At 35.0% G+C, this 14,099-nt stretch overlaps 2 protein-coding genes across 2 annotated transcripts; both read right to left on the bottom strand.

Annotated features, from left to right (window-relative positions):
• Positions 1-1,432, bottom strand: LOC114712405 (serpin-ZX-like). Its single transcript, XM_028896934.1, has 2 exons — positions 956-1,432; positions 1-786 (listed from the first exon to the last, which is right to left on the bottom strand). The coding sequence occupies exons 1-2, from the start codon at positions 1,430-1,432 to the stop codon at positions 1-3; spliced, it is 1,263 nt and encodes a 420-aa protein (XP_028752767.1).
• A 10,961-nt stretch (positions 1,433-12,393) lies between these two features.
• On the bottom strand, positions 12,394-13,753 carry LOC114712404 (serpin-ZXA-like). Its single transcript, XM_028896933.1, has 2 exons — positions 13,343-13,753; positions 12,394-13,179 (listed from the first exon to the last, which is right to left on the bottom strand). Exons 1-2 carry the CDS (start codon positions 13,751-13,753, stop codon positions 12,394-12,396), a joined length of 1,197 nt encoding a protein of 398 aa, XP_028752766.1.
• Positions 13,754-14,099: the final 346 nt, after the last annotated feature.

The raw sequence follows: 14,099 nt of genomic DNA, 5'->3' as shown, positions 1-14,099 counted from the left end.
TTAAGAATCCAAGAGCGGATTAAGCACTGCTCCGATGAAGAATACAGCTATGGAAGTCTCTTCCCTTATCATGAACACAAAGGGGTGGTCTGCCACAAAACTTGGTATGGGCCTCCTGGCACAGCATTTTCTTGAAGTAGCTGCTGTGCTAGCTGCAGCTTCGGTTCCTTCTTCATTGACTTCAACAAATGCCTTGTGCAAAATATTTGAAACATAAAGCTTGTGGCTAGAAGAAGAATCTGACACTTCTGTTAGCTCCCCAGGAGTGAAAGGTAAAGTTAGACCCAATTCTTTCATGCCCTCTGTGGCATCCAAGTTGAAGGAAAATTTAAATCTTGGGATCCAAAATTCATGCATATTCTCTCTCCGCAGTTTAAATTTTTGATTTAAAAAGCTGGGGTTTGAGTTTAAAGTGTGAATCAGATTTGGTAAGCCGTCTTTCTCATGTGGAAGAAAGAAATACATGCTAAACTTCAAAGGGCTGCTGCCACTTTGGTAAGGTATGCTGAGTACTTTATAATTCTCAAAGGAATTGTAATAATATTTTTCACCTCTCTTGGAGGTCATGAATGGAACTTCTACATTCTCCCCGTTTAGAAGATTGAAGCTTTTGGTTTTGGTCATGGTTGGATCAAACTTTTGATCCCATGCTCCTTTGAAATATAGAGCACTAGCAAGAACTAGTTTTGTTTCTTGATCTAACGAACCTGATGGAAGAATCTCCCTTATCAGTCCACTAGTTGCATTTTCAACCCATGAGTTCACTTCCTGGGCAACTTTCTCAGCCTAACGAACAAAATCCATAGAATCAGTCAAATTAAAAGCTTTGCAGTTTATTCTCTACACAGTTCCACTTTGATGAAAGAAACATGTAATAAATTGCAATCAAAAAGGAAAACAAAAGTGAGAGTTAAGTGCAAGTAAAGAACCCAAAGATGAATAATCAAAATAGTACCTTTTTGATAAAGTCGACCAGTTCAATTTGGCTTCTATATACATTTCTGACTATATCTTCAAAACTGGCCTTCAATCCAAAAGTCTTTTCCACCCAAGCGCCATTAGCAAAAGACAGAATTGGACCTCCACTTTCAGTGCCCTCAACATGCCTTAAACTAGAAACAAATTGTGAAGACATAGAATTCAGATCATCTTTACTATTAGATCCCAGAAACGAGAGAAGTTGCTCCAAGGTTTTTCCTTTAGCTCCAGCAGCAACAAGGCTCAATATGATATAGAGAGATAGTGGGGAAGACACGAAATTGGAACCCTTTTCAATTTGTTTCTGAAGAACTCTGAATGCCAATTGCAAACAGAAATCGGTGTTGAAGGAAATAGCGTGTCTCTGTGAAGGGGATGCCATTCTCTTGAGCTTCAGTGCTCGTATTTTGCGTGGCTTGCCCAAATTTATAAGCGAATGGGCGATAAGCTCCATATAATATTTGCGCCGGGTTGTTCTGGATTCTTCAATATGTCATCTATTGCTTAACCGTCAAGGATATCGTTAAAACTTATAAAGTATAAAATTCAATTTCATTCTAAACATAAAAACTCAATCCCTTTTTTTATATATATATATATTCATCAATTTTTTCAAGGTAATTCTTATTAGCCTGTAGTAATTATGAATGTTAAATATTTAATCAAATAGTAATTTTAACTTATACACATTATTAATAAGAATATTTTAAAAAAGATAACATTTATTTGTTACAAATAATTAACCTAACTAAATATCATAATCTACTCAAATTAGTTAACTGTAGCTCTTATATTAAGGATTAGAGGTAGTACTTAATATAAAACAGTATAATTATTATAATATTGTGAAAAAAACATAAAACTCAAAGGGAAAATTTGACTTGTGAACATCGATGATTAATTAAGCTTAACTTGTAAATATGCAGGTGTAAATATAAATTTTTCTAGATGTCTCTATATTTAATTTTCTTACTGGAGACCTATAGGTGATTTTTTTTTCAAATTTATTTATTTTGTTGGCTTAAAAAAAAGTGTAAAATCTTTAACGTGCATAGCTGTCCATAGGCATTTTAACTCATTCTTCAGACTCCATATGCAACGAAATGGAGTCACATTATATTGATGCTGTACAATGAAGGAAAATCAAGTCATTCCTACTTTGTTTTACTGTGTTTTTTTTAATTTGAACTTTGAAAATACCGACCGATATTATCAAGGATGAAATTATATTTAAAATTTTAACTTCTACCAAAACCTCATAATATTCTTGATCTGTTATCCTCATCCCATTCAAATTTCTATTACTCTCCTACTTGAGCACAAACCAAAATAAGATCTCATCGTTGTGTTGCCCCCAATGATAAATGCAATTCAAACATCATATATACAAACCCGTCCAAAGCTTTACAAAACTCGTAAAGATAGCATAGTGTAAATCTGTCATGTACGCTAAAAGGCTGGCTGACCACAATATTTCAATCTTCAGCTGTGAGGCTTTTCAAGAGAATGTTTTGAACATTAAACAATTTATTACTTCAACTTATTTATATTATATTGAGTCCCTTTTGCAGAAAAGCATACAAAGAAAAGCAAACTTCTTTTGTATCTCACCTAAAATTTTACCCACAATGGAGCTTGTTTTGTTTTATATATCATACACAACTATTTAACTGCTAAAAAGATCTTCAGATAACCCTTTAACATGTTGTCAATACCAATTCTGTTTACCAGGTCATTTCCATTTTTTTATTCACATTAATCAAAGTTACTTTTACCTCTACAGATGCTATGGTACACACAATAACTAGTATTATTGATAGGGAAATGAAAATGTGGCTGCCAGGAATCACTAGTGTCATTTTACATTTGAAACAATGCATCAACAATATGACAGGGGACGGCAGAACTCCACAAAGGTTTGCTGTAAATAAACTCGGATTGCTACAACCCCCAAATCAAAATAAAGAATAAATAGAAAAGAAAAAAAGGGAGAAAAACTTGGCATAGAGCCATGCTTATGAATCCAAAAGTGGGTCGAGCACTGCTCCGATGAACTACACAGCCATGGAAGTCTCTTTCCCTATCATGAGCAAGAAGGGATGGTCAGCCGCAAAACGTGACATGGGCCACCTGGCTGATTGAGCTCGGCAAACAGCTACTGTGCTGGCTGCAGCTTTTGTCCCTTCTTCATTGACTTTGACAAATGCCCTTTGTAGAATATTTGAAACATAAAGCTTGTGACTGCAAGAAGAATCTGACACTTCTGTTAGCTCCCCAGGAATGAAAGGCAAAGTTAGTCCCAATTCTTTCATGCCCTGTGTGCCATCCAAGTTGAAGGAAAATTTAAATCTTGGGATCCAAAGTTCAGGAATATCCTCTTTTCGTAGTTCAAATTTTTTATTTAGAAATCTGGGGTTTGAGTTTAAAGTGTGAATTAGATTTGGTAACCCGTCCTTCTGATGTATTATTATAATTATTTTTAAATAGTTAGATAGGTAAAGGCCAATAACCATTAAACAGGATATTTAATCAGTATTTAATTATGTTAGCTAGGTCTATAATTAGATATGAGAGGGTACCCAATTGTACAGAATTGATTTTTAGGAATATACAGTGCACTATTTAGATATGATCTTGCCTTCTCTCTGTCTTCTCTCTCGGATCATCTCTTCTCTAGCTCTCTCTTCCTAATTCCTACCTTCCTCTATCTTTCTTTTTCCCTGAACACTCTTCTACCTCTCTCTTTTCTATTTCTATCCTATCAGTGGTATCCAGAGCTAGCCTTTCCTCGACATTATTCACGAATTCTTACGCGGTGCTTGGTACTTACTTGTGGCCAAACAAGAATTATGGAGGAACGCTTGAAACAGATTGAACAATGCCTGGGCACTGTTGATAAACTCTAAGAAACAGTCTTGGGATTCAATACCCAACTTCAAAACCTTGTTTGGGATTTTCGTGAAGGTATTATAGTAGCCTAGAATCACGACCATGAGCGATGCAACGAGCAAGATTGACAGGGACAACACAATGGCCATCACCGGCCAACCTAGTTTACTAAAATGGAGTTTCTAAGATTTACTGGTATCGATGTCCTCGCCTAGATTGCAAGATGCGAAAGATTCTTTAAATTCGATGAAACTCCAGAGGCTTCAAAGGTGAAGGTCGCGTTGATGCATTCAGATTATCAGAGTTTCAAATGGCACCTCGTGATGGAAAAGCAACATGGAGGTCATCTGATGCAATGGGAGGAGTAGGTTGAGCTACTCAAAGATACCTTCGGCCCTCTACTCGACACCCCCATGGCCGAATCCACTCATTCACATCAAATAGGCTCTCTCGCAGAATTCAATGCCGAATTCGATGCCATCACAACGAAGCTCGATCTCTCTAAAGAGTACTTGGTGGACGCTTATGTATCTGCTCTCAAACCAGAAATTGAGGTCTCGGTTCAGATGTTCAATCCGAGAACGTTGCGTGAAGCTAGGAGGCTTATGAGAGTCCAAGAAATAGCCCTATGAAGCATAATACTAAGAACACGTCCTTCAAGCCTATATCGCACGTGTCCGTTGCAACTCAAGTGGCACCCTCTACTTCTCACGCCATGACTCATCCCAACTATGAGTAGTGGGTCCCATTAGAGAGATAAGTCTTCCCTTCCTTTAATAAAAAATTCTTCTTCTTTCTTAAAGAAACCATTAAAGCCATTGAAACCTTTATCTGCAGATGAGGAAGCTGAACACAGGGTCAAGAATCTCTGTTTTTTCTGCCATAAGAAATTTTCAAGAGATCACAAATACCCACAATGTCAGAAAATACAACTCCATTTTGTTTTTTTGGAAGAAGAAGACAATGCTGTAGATGAAGAATTAGAGACTGAGGAAGTGGATGAAGCTAAGACCACTCCTCATATCTCTTTACATGCCATTAAAGGGACAAACAATACAGATGCCATAAGGGTCCAAGGAACTATTAAAAAGCATGCCACTTGAATCCTCATTAATAGTGGCAACACATATGATTTCATGGACCTTAGACTTGCCAAGAAACTGGGATAGGAAACTGATGCAAAAGAATTATCCTTTGTATCAGTTGCAGGTGGCAAGAAACTCAAGGTTCATGGACTTTGGGAAGGACTCTGTTGGAAAATGCAAGGCCTAGAGTTTGTCTTTGATTTAAGAATTTTAGACCTTAAAACCTATGATTTAGTTCTTGGTTTAAAATGGCTTAAAAGTATAAAAAAAATGCTTTTTTGGGATCATGAAACTCTCCTTATGTTTTTCTGGTATGAAGGGAAGTTGCAAAAGTTGCAAGCCAACATCCCAAACACCTACCAAATGGTGCAATCAACAAGGATTGAGATTGCCCCTTTGAAGGAAGAACAACTATTCCTAATCTAGTTGGTCACCAGAAAAGGAATAGAAGTCTAATGCCTTGTTGTTTCAGATGTGGACAACAATATTCCTTCTGAAATTCAAGGGGTCCTAGATGATTTTCAAGAGTTTTTGGGGATCCTAAGGAATTAACTTCTTTGAGAGATGGCCATAACCACCCAATTGTTCTAAAAAAGGGGACAAATCCTATTAGTTTGAAACTTTATAGATACCTAGCAGCCCAAAAGAATGTTATTGGAAAGATTGTAAATGAACTGTTAGAGAATGGGGTAATTCAAGATAGTTGTTCACACTTTTCAACTCCTATAGTTTTAGTGAAGAAAAAGGATGGGACATGGAGGATGTGTGTGGACTATAGAGAGCTCAATAAGTACATTGTCAAAAATCAGTACCCCATTCCTTTAGTAGAAGATCTTTTTGATGAATTAAGTAAAGCTAGATGGTTTACTAAGTTGGATCTTAGGGTTGGATACCATCAAATTCATATGGAACTAGAGGATACCCATAAAAAAGCCTTCAAAAACCATTCTGGGCACTATGAGTAGCTAGTCATGCCTTTTGGCTTGACTAATGCACTAGCCACTTTTCAGGGAGCTATGAATGACATTTTTAGACCTTTTCTTAGAAGATTTATTTTATTTTTCTTGGATGACATATTAATCTATAGTTCTTCTCTTGCAAACCATCGAAAACATCTATAGATAACATTCAGAATCTTGTGAGAGAATTCTACTTTGTCAAGAGGAGCAAATGTACTTTTGCTACAGCTACTGTGGAATACTTAGGACACATTATCAAGCATGGCACTGTTTGTACAGATCAATGAAAGATAGAAGCTATGGTCAATTGGCTTGTCCATAGCAACATTAAACAATTAAGAGGATTCTTGGGGTTAGCTGTATACTACAGAAGGTTCATCAAGGCGTATGATGACTTGGCTAGGCCTCTAACCCTATTATTATGAAATAATGCTTTCCAATGGTCAGATTCAACAATTTAAGCCTTCCAAACACTCAAAAATGCTCTTACTTCAGCCCTTGTCCTTATACTTTCAGATTTCTGTAAGGAATTTATAATGAAGATAGATGCATATGGGATCGGAATTGGGGCTGTATTAATGCAAGAAGGACAATCCATAGCTGTTTTCAACAAAGGATTAGCTCCACAACACCAACAACTTGTAGTTTATGAAAAAGAACTTATGGCAGTGATGCTGGCTATGTTACATTGGCGTCAATATCTAGAGAGGCAGAAGTTTCTCATTAAAACAAACCAGCAGAGCATAAAATACCTTTTGGGACATTCTAATTGTGAAATTACCAATTTACTCCTATTAATTTGAACCCAACACAATTCATTTACAACCTCAATGGTGGCTGTTAACAACCCGAGAAGAAGTGGTTAACAACCTCGAAAATGCCCCTAGTATCCCACAGAGTGAGTTGTTAAGGGCATTGCCGAGACTGTCAACCACTTCTCTTCGGATTGTCAATAGCCACCGTTGAGGTTGTAAATGATTTGTTACAATAAAATTAGTGGGGTAAGTAAGTAATTTCATAATTATAATTTATTACACACAGGTCTCTAGGGACTTAGGAATCATTTCAGAATTTTCAGAGACTTTTTTTGAATTAATTTTTTTATGTGGGACCTAAGTGTAATTTTCTCTTCTTTCTTTTCATTGGGTCCTTGAACTTTTTCCCGTTAGATCCTTTAGTCCTTGTTATTAAGTAGTTGTTAAAATCGTTAAAAATTTTGGCTATGGATAAGTGATACGTGTCTGAAAGGTCTCCCTCACCATCCAACTTGCCCCTCTTGGAGTTTCTTAATGCTTGAACCGTACCTTGCCCAGGCAATACATGACTGATCAGCCCCAAGAGATCGCTAACAACACCTCCACCCTCTTTAGCTCATGCAACTGGAGCTCGACCCTTCCACTCATAGCCGAATTTATTAGGAGTACGCACACAAGAAAAGAGTGTTTACTGATTTTATAGGGAAAGCACCAAAAAAAAAATTAAGAAGCCTATGTGAGCTTTATATATAAATATGCAAATATATATAATTTCTATTGGAAAATCAAAAGCAAGCTCAAGTCCACTGTTGAGTACTTTCTCACTATATGCAGATCAGTGATTCAATGAAAATTACAGATTCCACAGTCATATAATATTATATATACAGTGAAGATTCAAGGAAATATTAATTGATTCTTGAAGGTGTGGGAGATTGCAATAATATTCAGATCTTTAATGGTAGCCTCGTGTTGATGGTGAGTAGTTCAATTTACTCTGTTTTTCCATTACTAAATAGGGGAGGCTCTCCTAATTCTCATATCATGCATAGATAATAACTATTTAATGGTATGTCACTTTTTTATTTCACATACATCGGAGTTTGGTCTTTTTTCTGTCTCACCATGAATAGGAGGGTTGAGGTCCAGTCCTGAAAGAGGATGGAGGTGTTCTTAGCAAACTCTTGTGGGTGACTCACTGTGTGTCGCTTGGACAAGAAATGCCTCAAGCCTTGAGAAGCTCAAGACAAGGTTAAACTAAATGGTGAGGCAAATGTTTCAAACATGTATCACTAAATCAATTTTTTTTTTTAATACATGGAAGGTAAAAACAAAAAGAAATAAGGGCAAAACAATGACGCATTCTGTGTTAACCTCTAGCATGAGCATGTCTATGAGTTCCCTACTATCTGAAGCTCACAGGGACAGCTTAGATCTTGTTTGCCCACGATATCAGTTTGTGCATTCCTGTCTCTATTGATTAGAACAACCCCCATACTCTAGTCTCGCTGAAGGTTGTCTTTAATCTCATACCGATGCATAGTCGATATTTGTAACGGTGTTAATAACTATTTAACGGCAAGGTCCCATGGATCTAACGGGCAAAAGTTTATCGCCCAATAAAAAGGGGAAAAAAGTCAAAGACCTGATTCAAAATTGATGAAAACTATAACGATCTCTAAATTAATTTTTTCGAAACTAAAATATAATACTCCAATGATAAATGCAATTCGAATTTCAAATTTCATATAATGACATGAGCAAGAAAAAAATTAACACAGCCACATCCAATTTTTTTCTTTTTAAAAATTAATAGAGTCTAGTGTAGATATGTCAAATACGCTTAATACTGACATTTTAGAACAACTTATCTTTGTAGTTCTTCAACAACTCTGTCTTTTCCTTTTTATGGGGGCCGAGAATTGGAACAATTTGTTACTTTCAACTTATTTATGTTTGATTGGTTCCCTTTTGCATTCTTTTCTAGCATGGAAACAGACAGAGAAAGGCATACTCCTTGAAATTTTAGCCGAGCTTTTTTACCTTTGAAGGGTTTGGTTAGGGCTTTGCTTTTTTTTTTTTTTAAATGTATTTTACACATCTAATTGTTTACAAGAGGGGGAAAAATCCCAAGACATTTTTAACATTCATTACTATTACTTTTACTCATACAGGTATTCATGATAACTATGATATATAATACTCATCATCTGGTGCACTTTATTTTTCAATATTTTATCTTATAAGAAATACTTAGGCATCACAGGTTTTTTGAAAAGAAGAGCTTTATCTGAATTTTGAATTATGTAATATTGGCTACATGATTATACTCTTGTGATGATTCGAACAATTTTTTTATAATAATAACAGCTTTAAGCTTGAGGTTAAAAAACAATCCCTAGTCATAACACGTTGTTAACAAACACCAGAGTCAGGGATGGAAAGATTATGATATACTACCGCCGTTTTAAATATAAGAGCTAGTTAACTAATTTTAATAGATTAAAAAAATAAGTTAAGTTAGTTATTTATAATAAATAAGTATTATTTTTCAAAATATCACTGTTAATCAAGTGTATTAACTAGAACTATTATTATTATAATGACTACTTTAAAAAAGAATGGATAAATATGAGAGACAAAATGAATTGAGAACTTATATTTAGAATTAAGTAATCCTCATCTCGCTTTCAGGGCCAAATTAAATTTGATTTACAACGTAGCAAGTGAACAAAATTGTTCTTTTATTGGAGTTAAAAATTAAGTAGGTCGTAGATTAACTAAAACAAAATTACCATTAAAAAGAGGATTTTTTGGTTGGTTTTTTTTCAAATATAAAATGTTAAAATCTATTTTTGCTAATGAATTAAAAACAATTATAAATACCTTTTTCTAATTTTCTTTTATACTCCTCCGGTTTTTAATATAGGATTTAATTGTTAAATTGATTTTGGTCCTAAATATAAGACTTATTTTTTATATTTATCAATTTTTTCTAAATTACTCCTATTGATATTCTTTCAACTATAATTAAGTAAAAAAAGGAGGGAAGATATTAAGAAAGATTATTATGATATTTTAGAAAAAACATTTCATATTTCTCATAATTAACTAACTTACCTAACTTTCCTAATTTAATCAAATTAGTTAAATACGTCTCATATTAAGGACCGCAGGAGTATAAAAAAATGAAAAGGTAATTTGAATTTGAAATTGAAAGAAAATTGATTAAAAAGATAGCAAATGATAAAAGTTTAGATTTTAGAAAAATATGAGAGAATTTTTCTTGAAAAATGAAAATTGAGTTATCGTTGCCCAAAATAATCTGGGATTTATTTTTCATTAATTTAAAAACAAAACTTTAATTACTGATTAAGTCAAGTAATTTTAATCAATAGATGTCCTAAAACTCTAACTTCAACTACCAATTAAAAATACTATTGAAAATCGATTAATGTGCAATTAGACTCAAATTAATACAATTTGATTGTCTGCGTAAAGAACACTAATTTGAAATGTTCAACAAGTACAATGCATACATAAAATTCACCCAAAGTAGGAAAAAGCAAAATATCCACATAAAACTTAAAACATAAGATATCTATATAAACTTCAAATTGCATAATTCAATCTCAATCACAAAAATTTAAAATTAAGAAATACAACTAGTTGTATCAGAAAATTTAATTAAATATTATTAATCATAACTTAAGAAATCCATTATATAATTATTAAGAGGAATTGAAATAAAAAAACTCCTCTAATCTGCTTACTCAGAACCTAAAACCCAATCCTCCATCTCCAGGCAACGAAATTAGCCACACATAATTTGAATTTCTGCCAACATTAGTTCATTGTGCATTGCGGCCATGGAAGAAAAGGAAAGAATGGAGTTGCTGGCTCAGCCGTGAACGATGATGGAGGTGGAGAAAGAGACAGAACTTGCCAGCGGTGGTGGCTCTAGGGAGGTAGCGATTCAGGTTGATGAAGAATGGAGATCACCGGCCGTGAAGGCTAAAGGTCGCTGACTAGCTCTGCCTCCGTCTCCCCTGTTCTCCTGCTTCTCCTTCTCTCAGCTCTGCCGCCACTGTGAAGATGATGAAGATGATCGAAGACGATGATGATGGTTGTGGTGATCGAGTGTTGATAGATGGTCGCGTGTGTGGTGGACGTTGGAAGATGGTGATGGTGAAGAACGGAGGACGCGCTCTGCCTCGTTTTTCAGTTGGTTCCGTCGAATGGCGATAGCGTATCTGATTATATACTAGGCATTGTTTTTTTTTTTTTTTTTTACTTTCAGCCAAGGTTTTGAAAGCCGAACCGGACCGGACGGTCCAACCGGTCCGGCCGTCACCCGCTCCTTTTACCGGCTCGTTTCAAAGGTTTTAACCGGAGGAAGAGTTAAGCCGTTTTGAACCGTGTTAAACCAGCGGTTAAGCCGGAAACCGGAGTAAATCCAAAACCGGAGCGGTTTTAGAAAAACCGGACGGATCTGAAATTTTTTGAATCTAAGAGAAATTCTTCCACTTGCCCCTCCCATCCCACACGCAGAAAGAACAGCAATGAAGAACATAGGGAGAGTGAGATAACGGTGAAGATGGGAGGATAAAGAGAAGAGCCAAATAAACCATACTAACCACAATTTCTTCCCCTTCTTTTCTCCATAATTTCTAGTCGTTGCAGCTTTCATCTATGGCATTTGGGAGGATGCAAGATACGCTGGTTAAAGAAAGAACATCCAGAGTTCTACTTTGATGGTGAGAAGGAAAAGAAAAGTCGCAGAGGAAGTGGACGAGCCAAGCTTCTGATTACTCACCGGAAACGAGGAAGTAAATTTTAAATTCACCTTACTCTTACTTCTAGTAACACGTGAAGGCTGACAAGACTTTTTCATCTTTTTTAATCTGATCATTTACTATTTCACTTATATTCGTTTTTTATTTCGTATTTATTTATATTTTTAGTCTCATTGTTATATAAGATCTATTTACATATTTTTATATAAAATGAATTTTTAATTTTTTATCAAATATAAAGTTAAATGTATATATATTATTTCTATTTAATTTTCTTAAAAATTGTAATAATTTAATAATTTATTTCTTACATATATATTATTATAGATACATAATGTTATTTTTAATTTAGTTATCATATTACCGGTCTGACCAAACGGTTCAACCGATCTAACCGTTTGAACCATGACCCGTTAACTTTTCTGGCCCGGCTTTTAAAACATTGCTTTCAGCTTTTCATTTAATTTTCTTGCAATGAAATTCAAGATATTTTTGCTCTTTTTAGCTCTATTTTCGTGCAACCACTCTCAATTCAAATTAATCATAATTAATGCATTTAAGTTTAATAAATATGATACCACTCTCAATTCAAATTAATCATAATTAATGCATTTAAGTTTAATAAATATGATAAAATTCTCAAATAAGATATGAATAATCATAATCAAATAAGAAGTTGTCACCAGGATAAAATCAAATAAGGTCTTATATTAAAGATCAAAAGTAAGACCCCATTACTTGAGCCATGCATAGGATAGAAATACTCTCTCTAATCTTAAACGTGGGAGCTTGTTACCTAGCTAATCAGTGTAGGACCATATAACATTTATGACAAAAGAGAACACATAGGAAATACCAAAAACGATGAACCCAGGTACACATGATCTGAATAAATAAGATTTAAACCATTCAATACCACTATTAATATTGCTTACGAATCCAAGAGCGGGTTAAGCACTGCTCCGATGAAGAATACAGCCATGGAAGTCTCTTCCCTTATCATGAACACAAAGGGGTGGTCAGCCACAAAACTTGGCATGGGCCACCTGGCACAACAGAATTTCCAAGTAGCTGCTGTGCTAGCTGCAGCTTCGGTTCCTTCTTCACTGACTTCCACAAATGCCTTGTGCAAAATATTTGAAACATAAAGCTTGTGGCTAGAAGAAGAATCTGACACTTCTGTTAGCTCCCCAGGAGTGAAAGGCAAAGTGAGTCCCAATTCTTTCATGCCCTCTGTGGCTTCCAAGTTGAAGGAAAACTTAAATCTTGGGATCCAAAACTCAGGAATATCCTCTCTCCATAGTTCAAATTTTTTATTTAAAAATCTGGGGTTTGAGTTTAAAGCGTGAATTAGATTTGGTAAGCCGTCCTTGTCATGTGGAAGAAAGAAATACATGGCAAACTTCAAAGGGTTGCTGCCGCTTTGGTAAGGAATGGTGAGCACTTTATAATTCTCAAAGGAATTGTAATAATATTCTTCACCTCTCTTGGAGGTCATGAATGGAACTTCTACATCCTCCCCGTTTAGAAGATTGAAGCTTCTGGTTTTCGTCATAGTTGGATCAAACTTTTGATCCCATGCTCCTTTGAAATATAGAGCATTGGCAAGAACTAGCTTTGTTTTTTGATCTAAGGAACCTGATGGAAGAATCTCCCTTATCAGTCCACTAGTTGCATTTTCAACCCAAGAGTTCACTTCTTGTGCAACTTCCTCAGCCTAGCGAACAAAATCCATAGAATCCGTCAGATTAAAAGCTTTGCAATTTATTCTCTACACAGTTCCACTTTGATGAAAGAAACATGTAATAAATTGCAATCAAAAAGGAAAACAAAAGTGAGAGTTAAGTGCAAGTAAAGAACCCAAAGATGAATAATCAAAATAGTACCTTTTTGATAAAGTCGACCAGTTCAATTTGGCTTCTATATACATTTCTGACTATATCTTCAAAACTGGCCTTCAATCCAAAAGTCTTTTCCACCCAAGCGCCATTAGCAAAAGACAGAATTGGACCTCCACTTTCAGTGCCCTCAACATGCCTTAAACTAGAAACAAATTGTGAAGACATAGAATTCAGATCATCTTTACTATTAGATCCCAGAAACGAGAGAAGTTGCTCCAAGGTTTTTCCTTTAGCTCCAGCAGCAACAAGGCTCAATATGATATAGAGAGATAGTGGGGAAGACACGAAATTGGAACCCTTTTCAATTTGTTTCTGAAGAACTCTGAATGCCAATTGCAAACAGAAATCGGTGTTGAAGGAAATAGCGTGTCTCTGTGAAGGGGATGCCATTCTCTTGAGCTTCAGTGCTCGTATTTTGCGTGGCTTGCCCAAATTTATAAGCGAATGGGCGATAAGCTCCATATAATATTTGCGCCGGGTTGTTCTGGATTCTTCAATATGTCATCTATTGCTTAACCGTCAAGGATATCGTTAAAACTTATAAAGTATAAAATTCAATTTCATTCTAAACATAAAAACTCAATCCCTTTTTATATATATATATATATTCATCAATTTTTTCAAGGTAATTCTTATTAGCCTGTAGTAATTATGAATGTTAAATATTTAATCAAATAGTAATTTTAACTTATACACATTATTAATAAGAATATTTTAAAAAAGATAACATTTATTT

The sequence above is a fragment of the Neltuma alba genome, unplaced genomic scaffold (genome assembly GCF_004799145.2).
Source record: "Neltuma alba isolate B1F8T4 unplaced genomic scaffold, ASM479914v2 tig00011359_pilon, whole genome shotgun sequence".
Lineage (NCBI taxonomy): Eukaryota > Viridiplantae > Streptophyta > Magnoliopsida > Fabales > Fabaceae > Neltuma > Neltuma alba.
The sequence above is the reverse complement of the archived record's forward strand: the minus strand, read 5'-3'. Positions and strand labels throughout refer to the sequence as shown.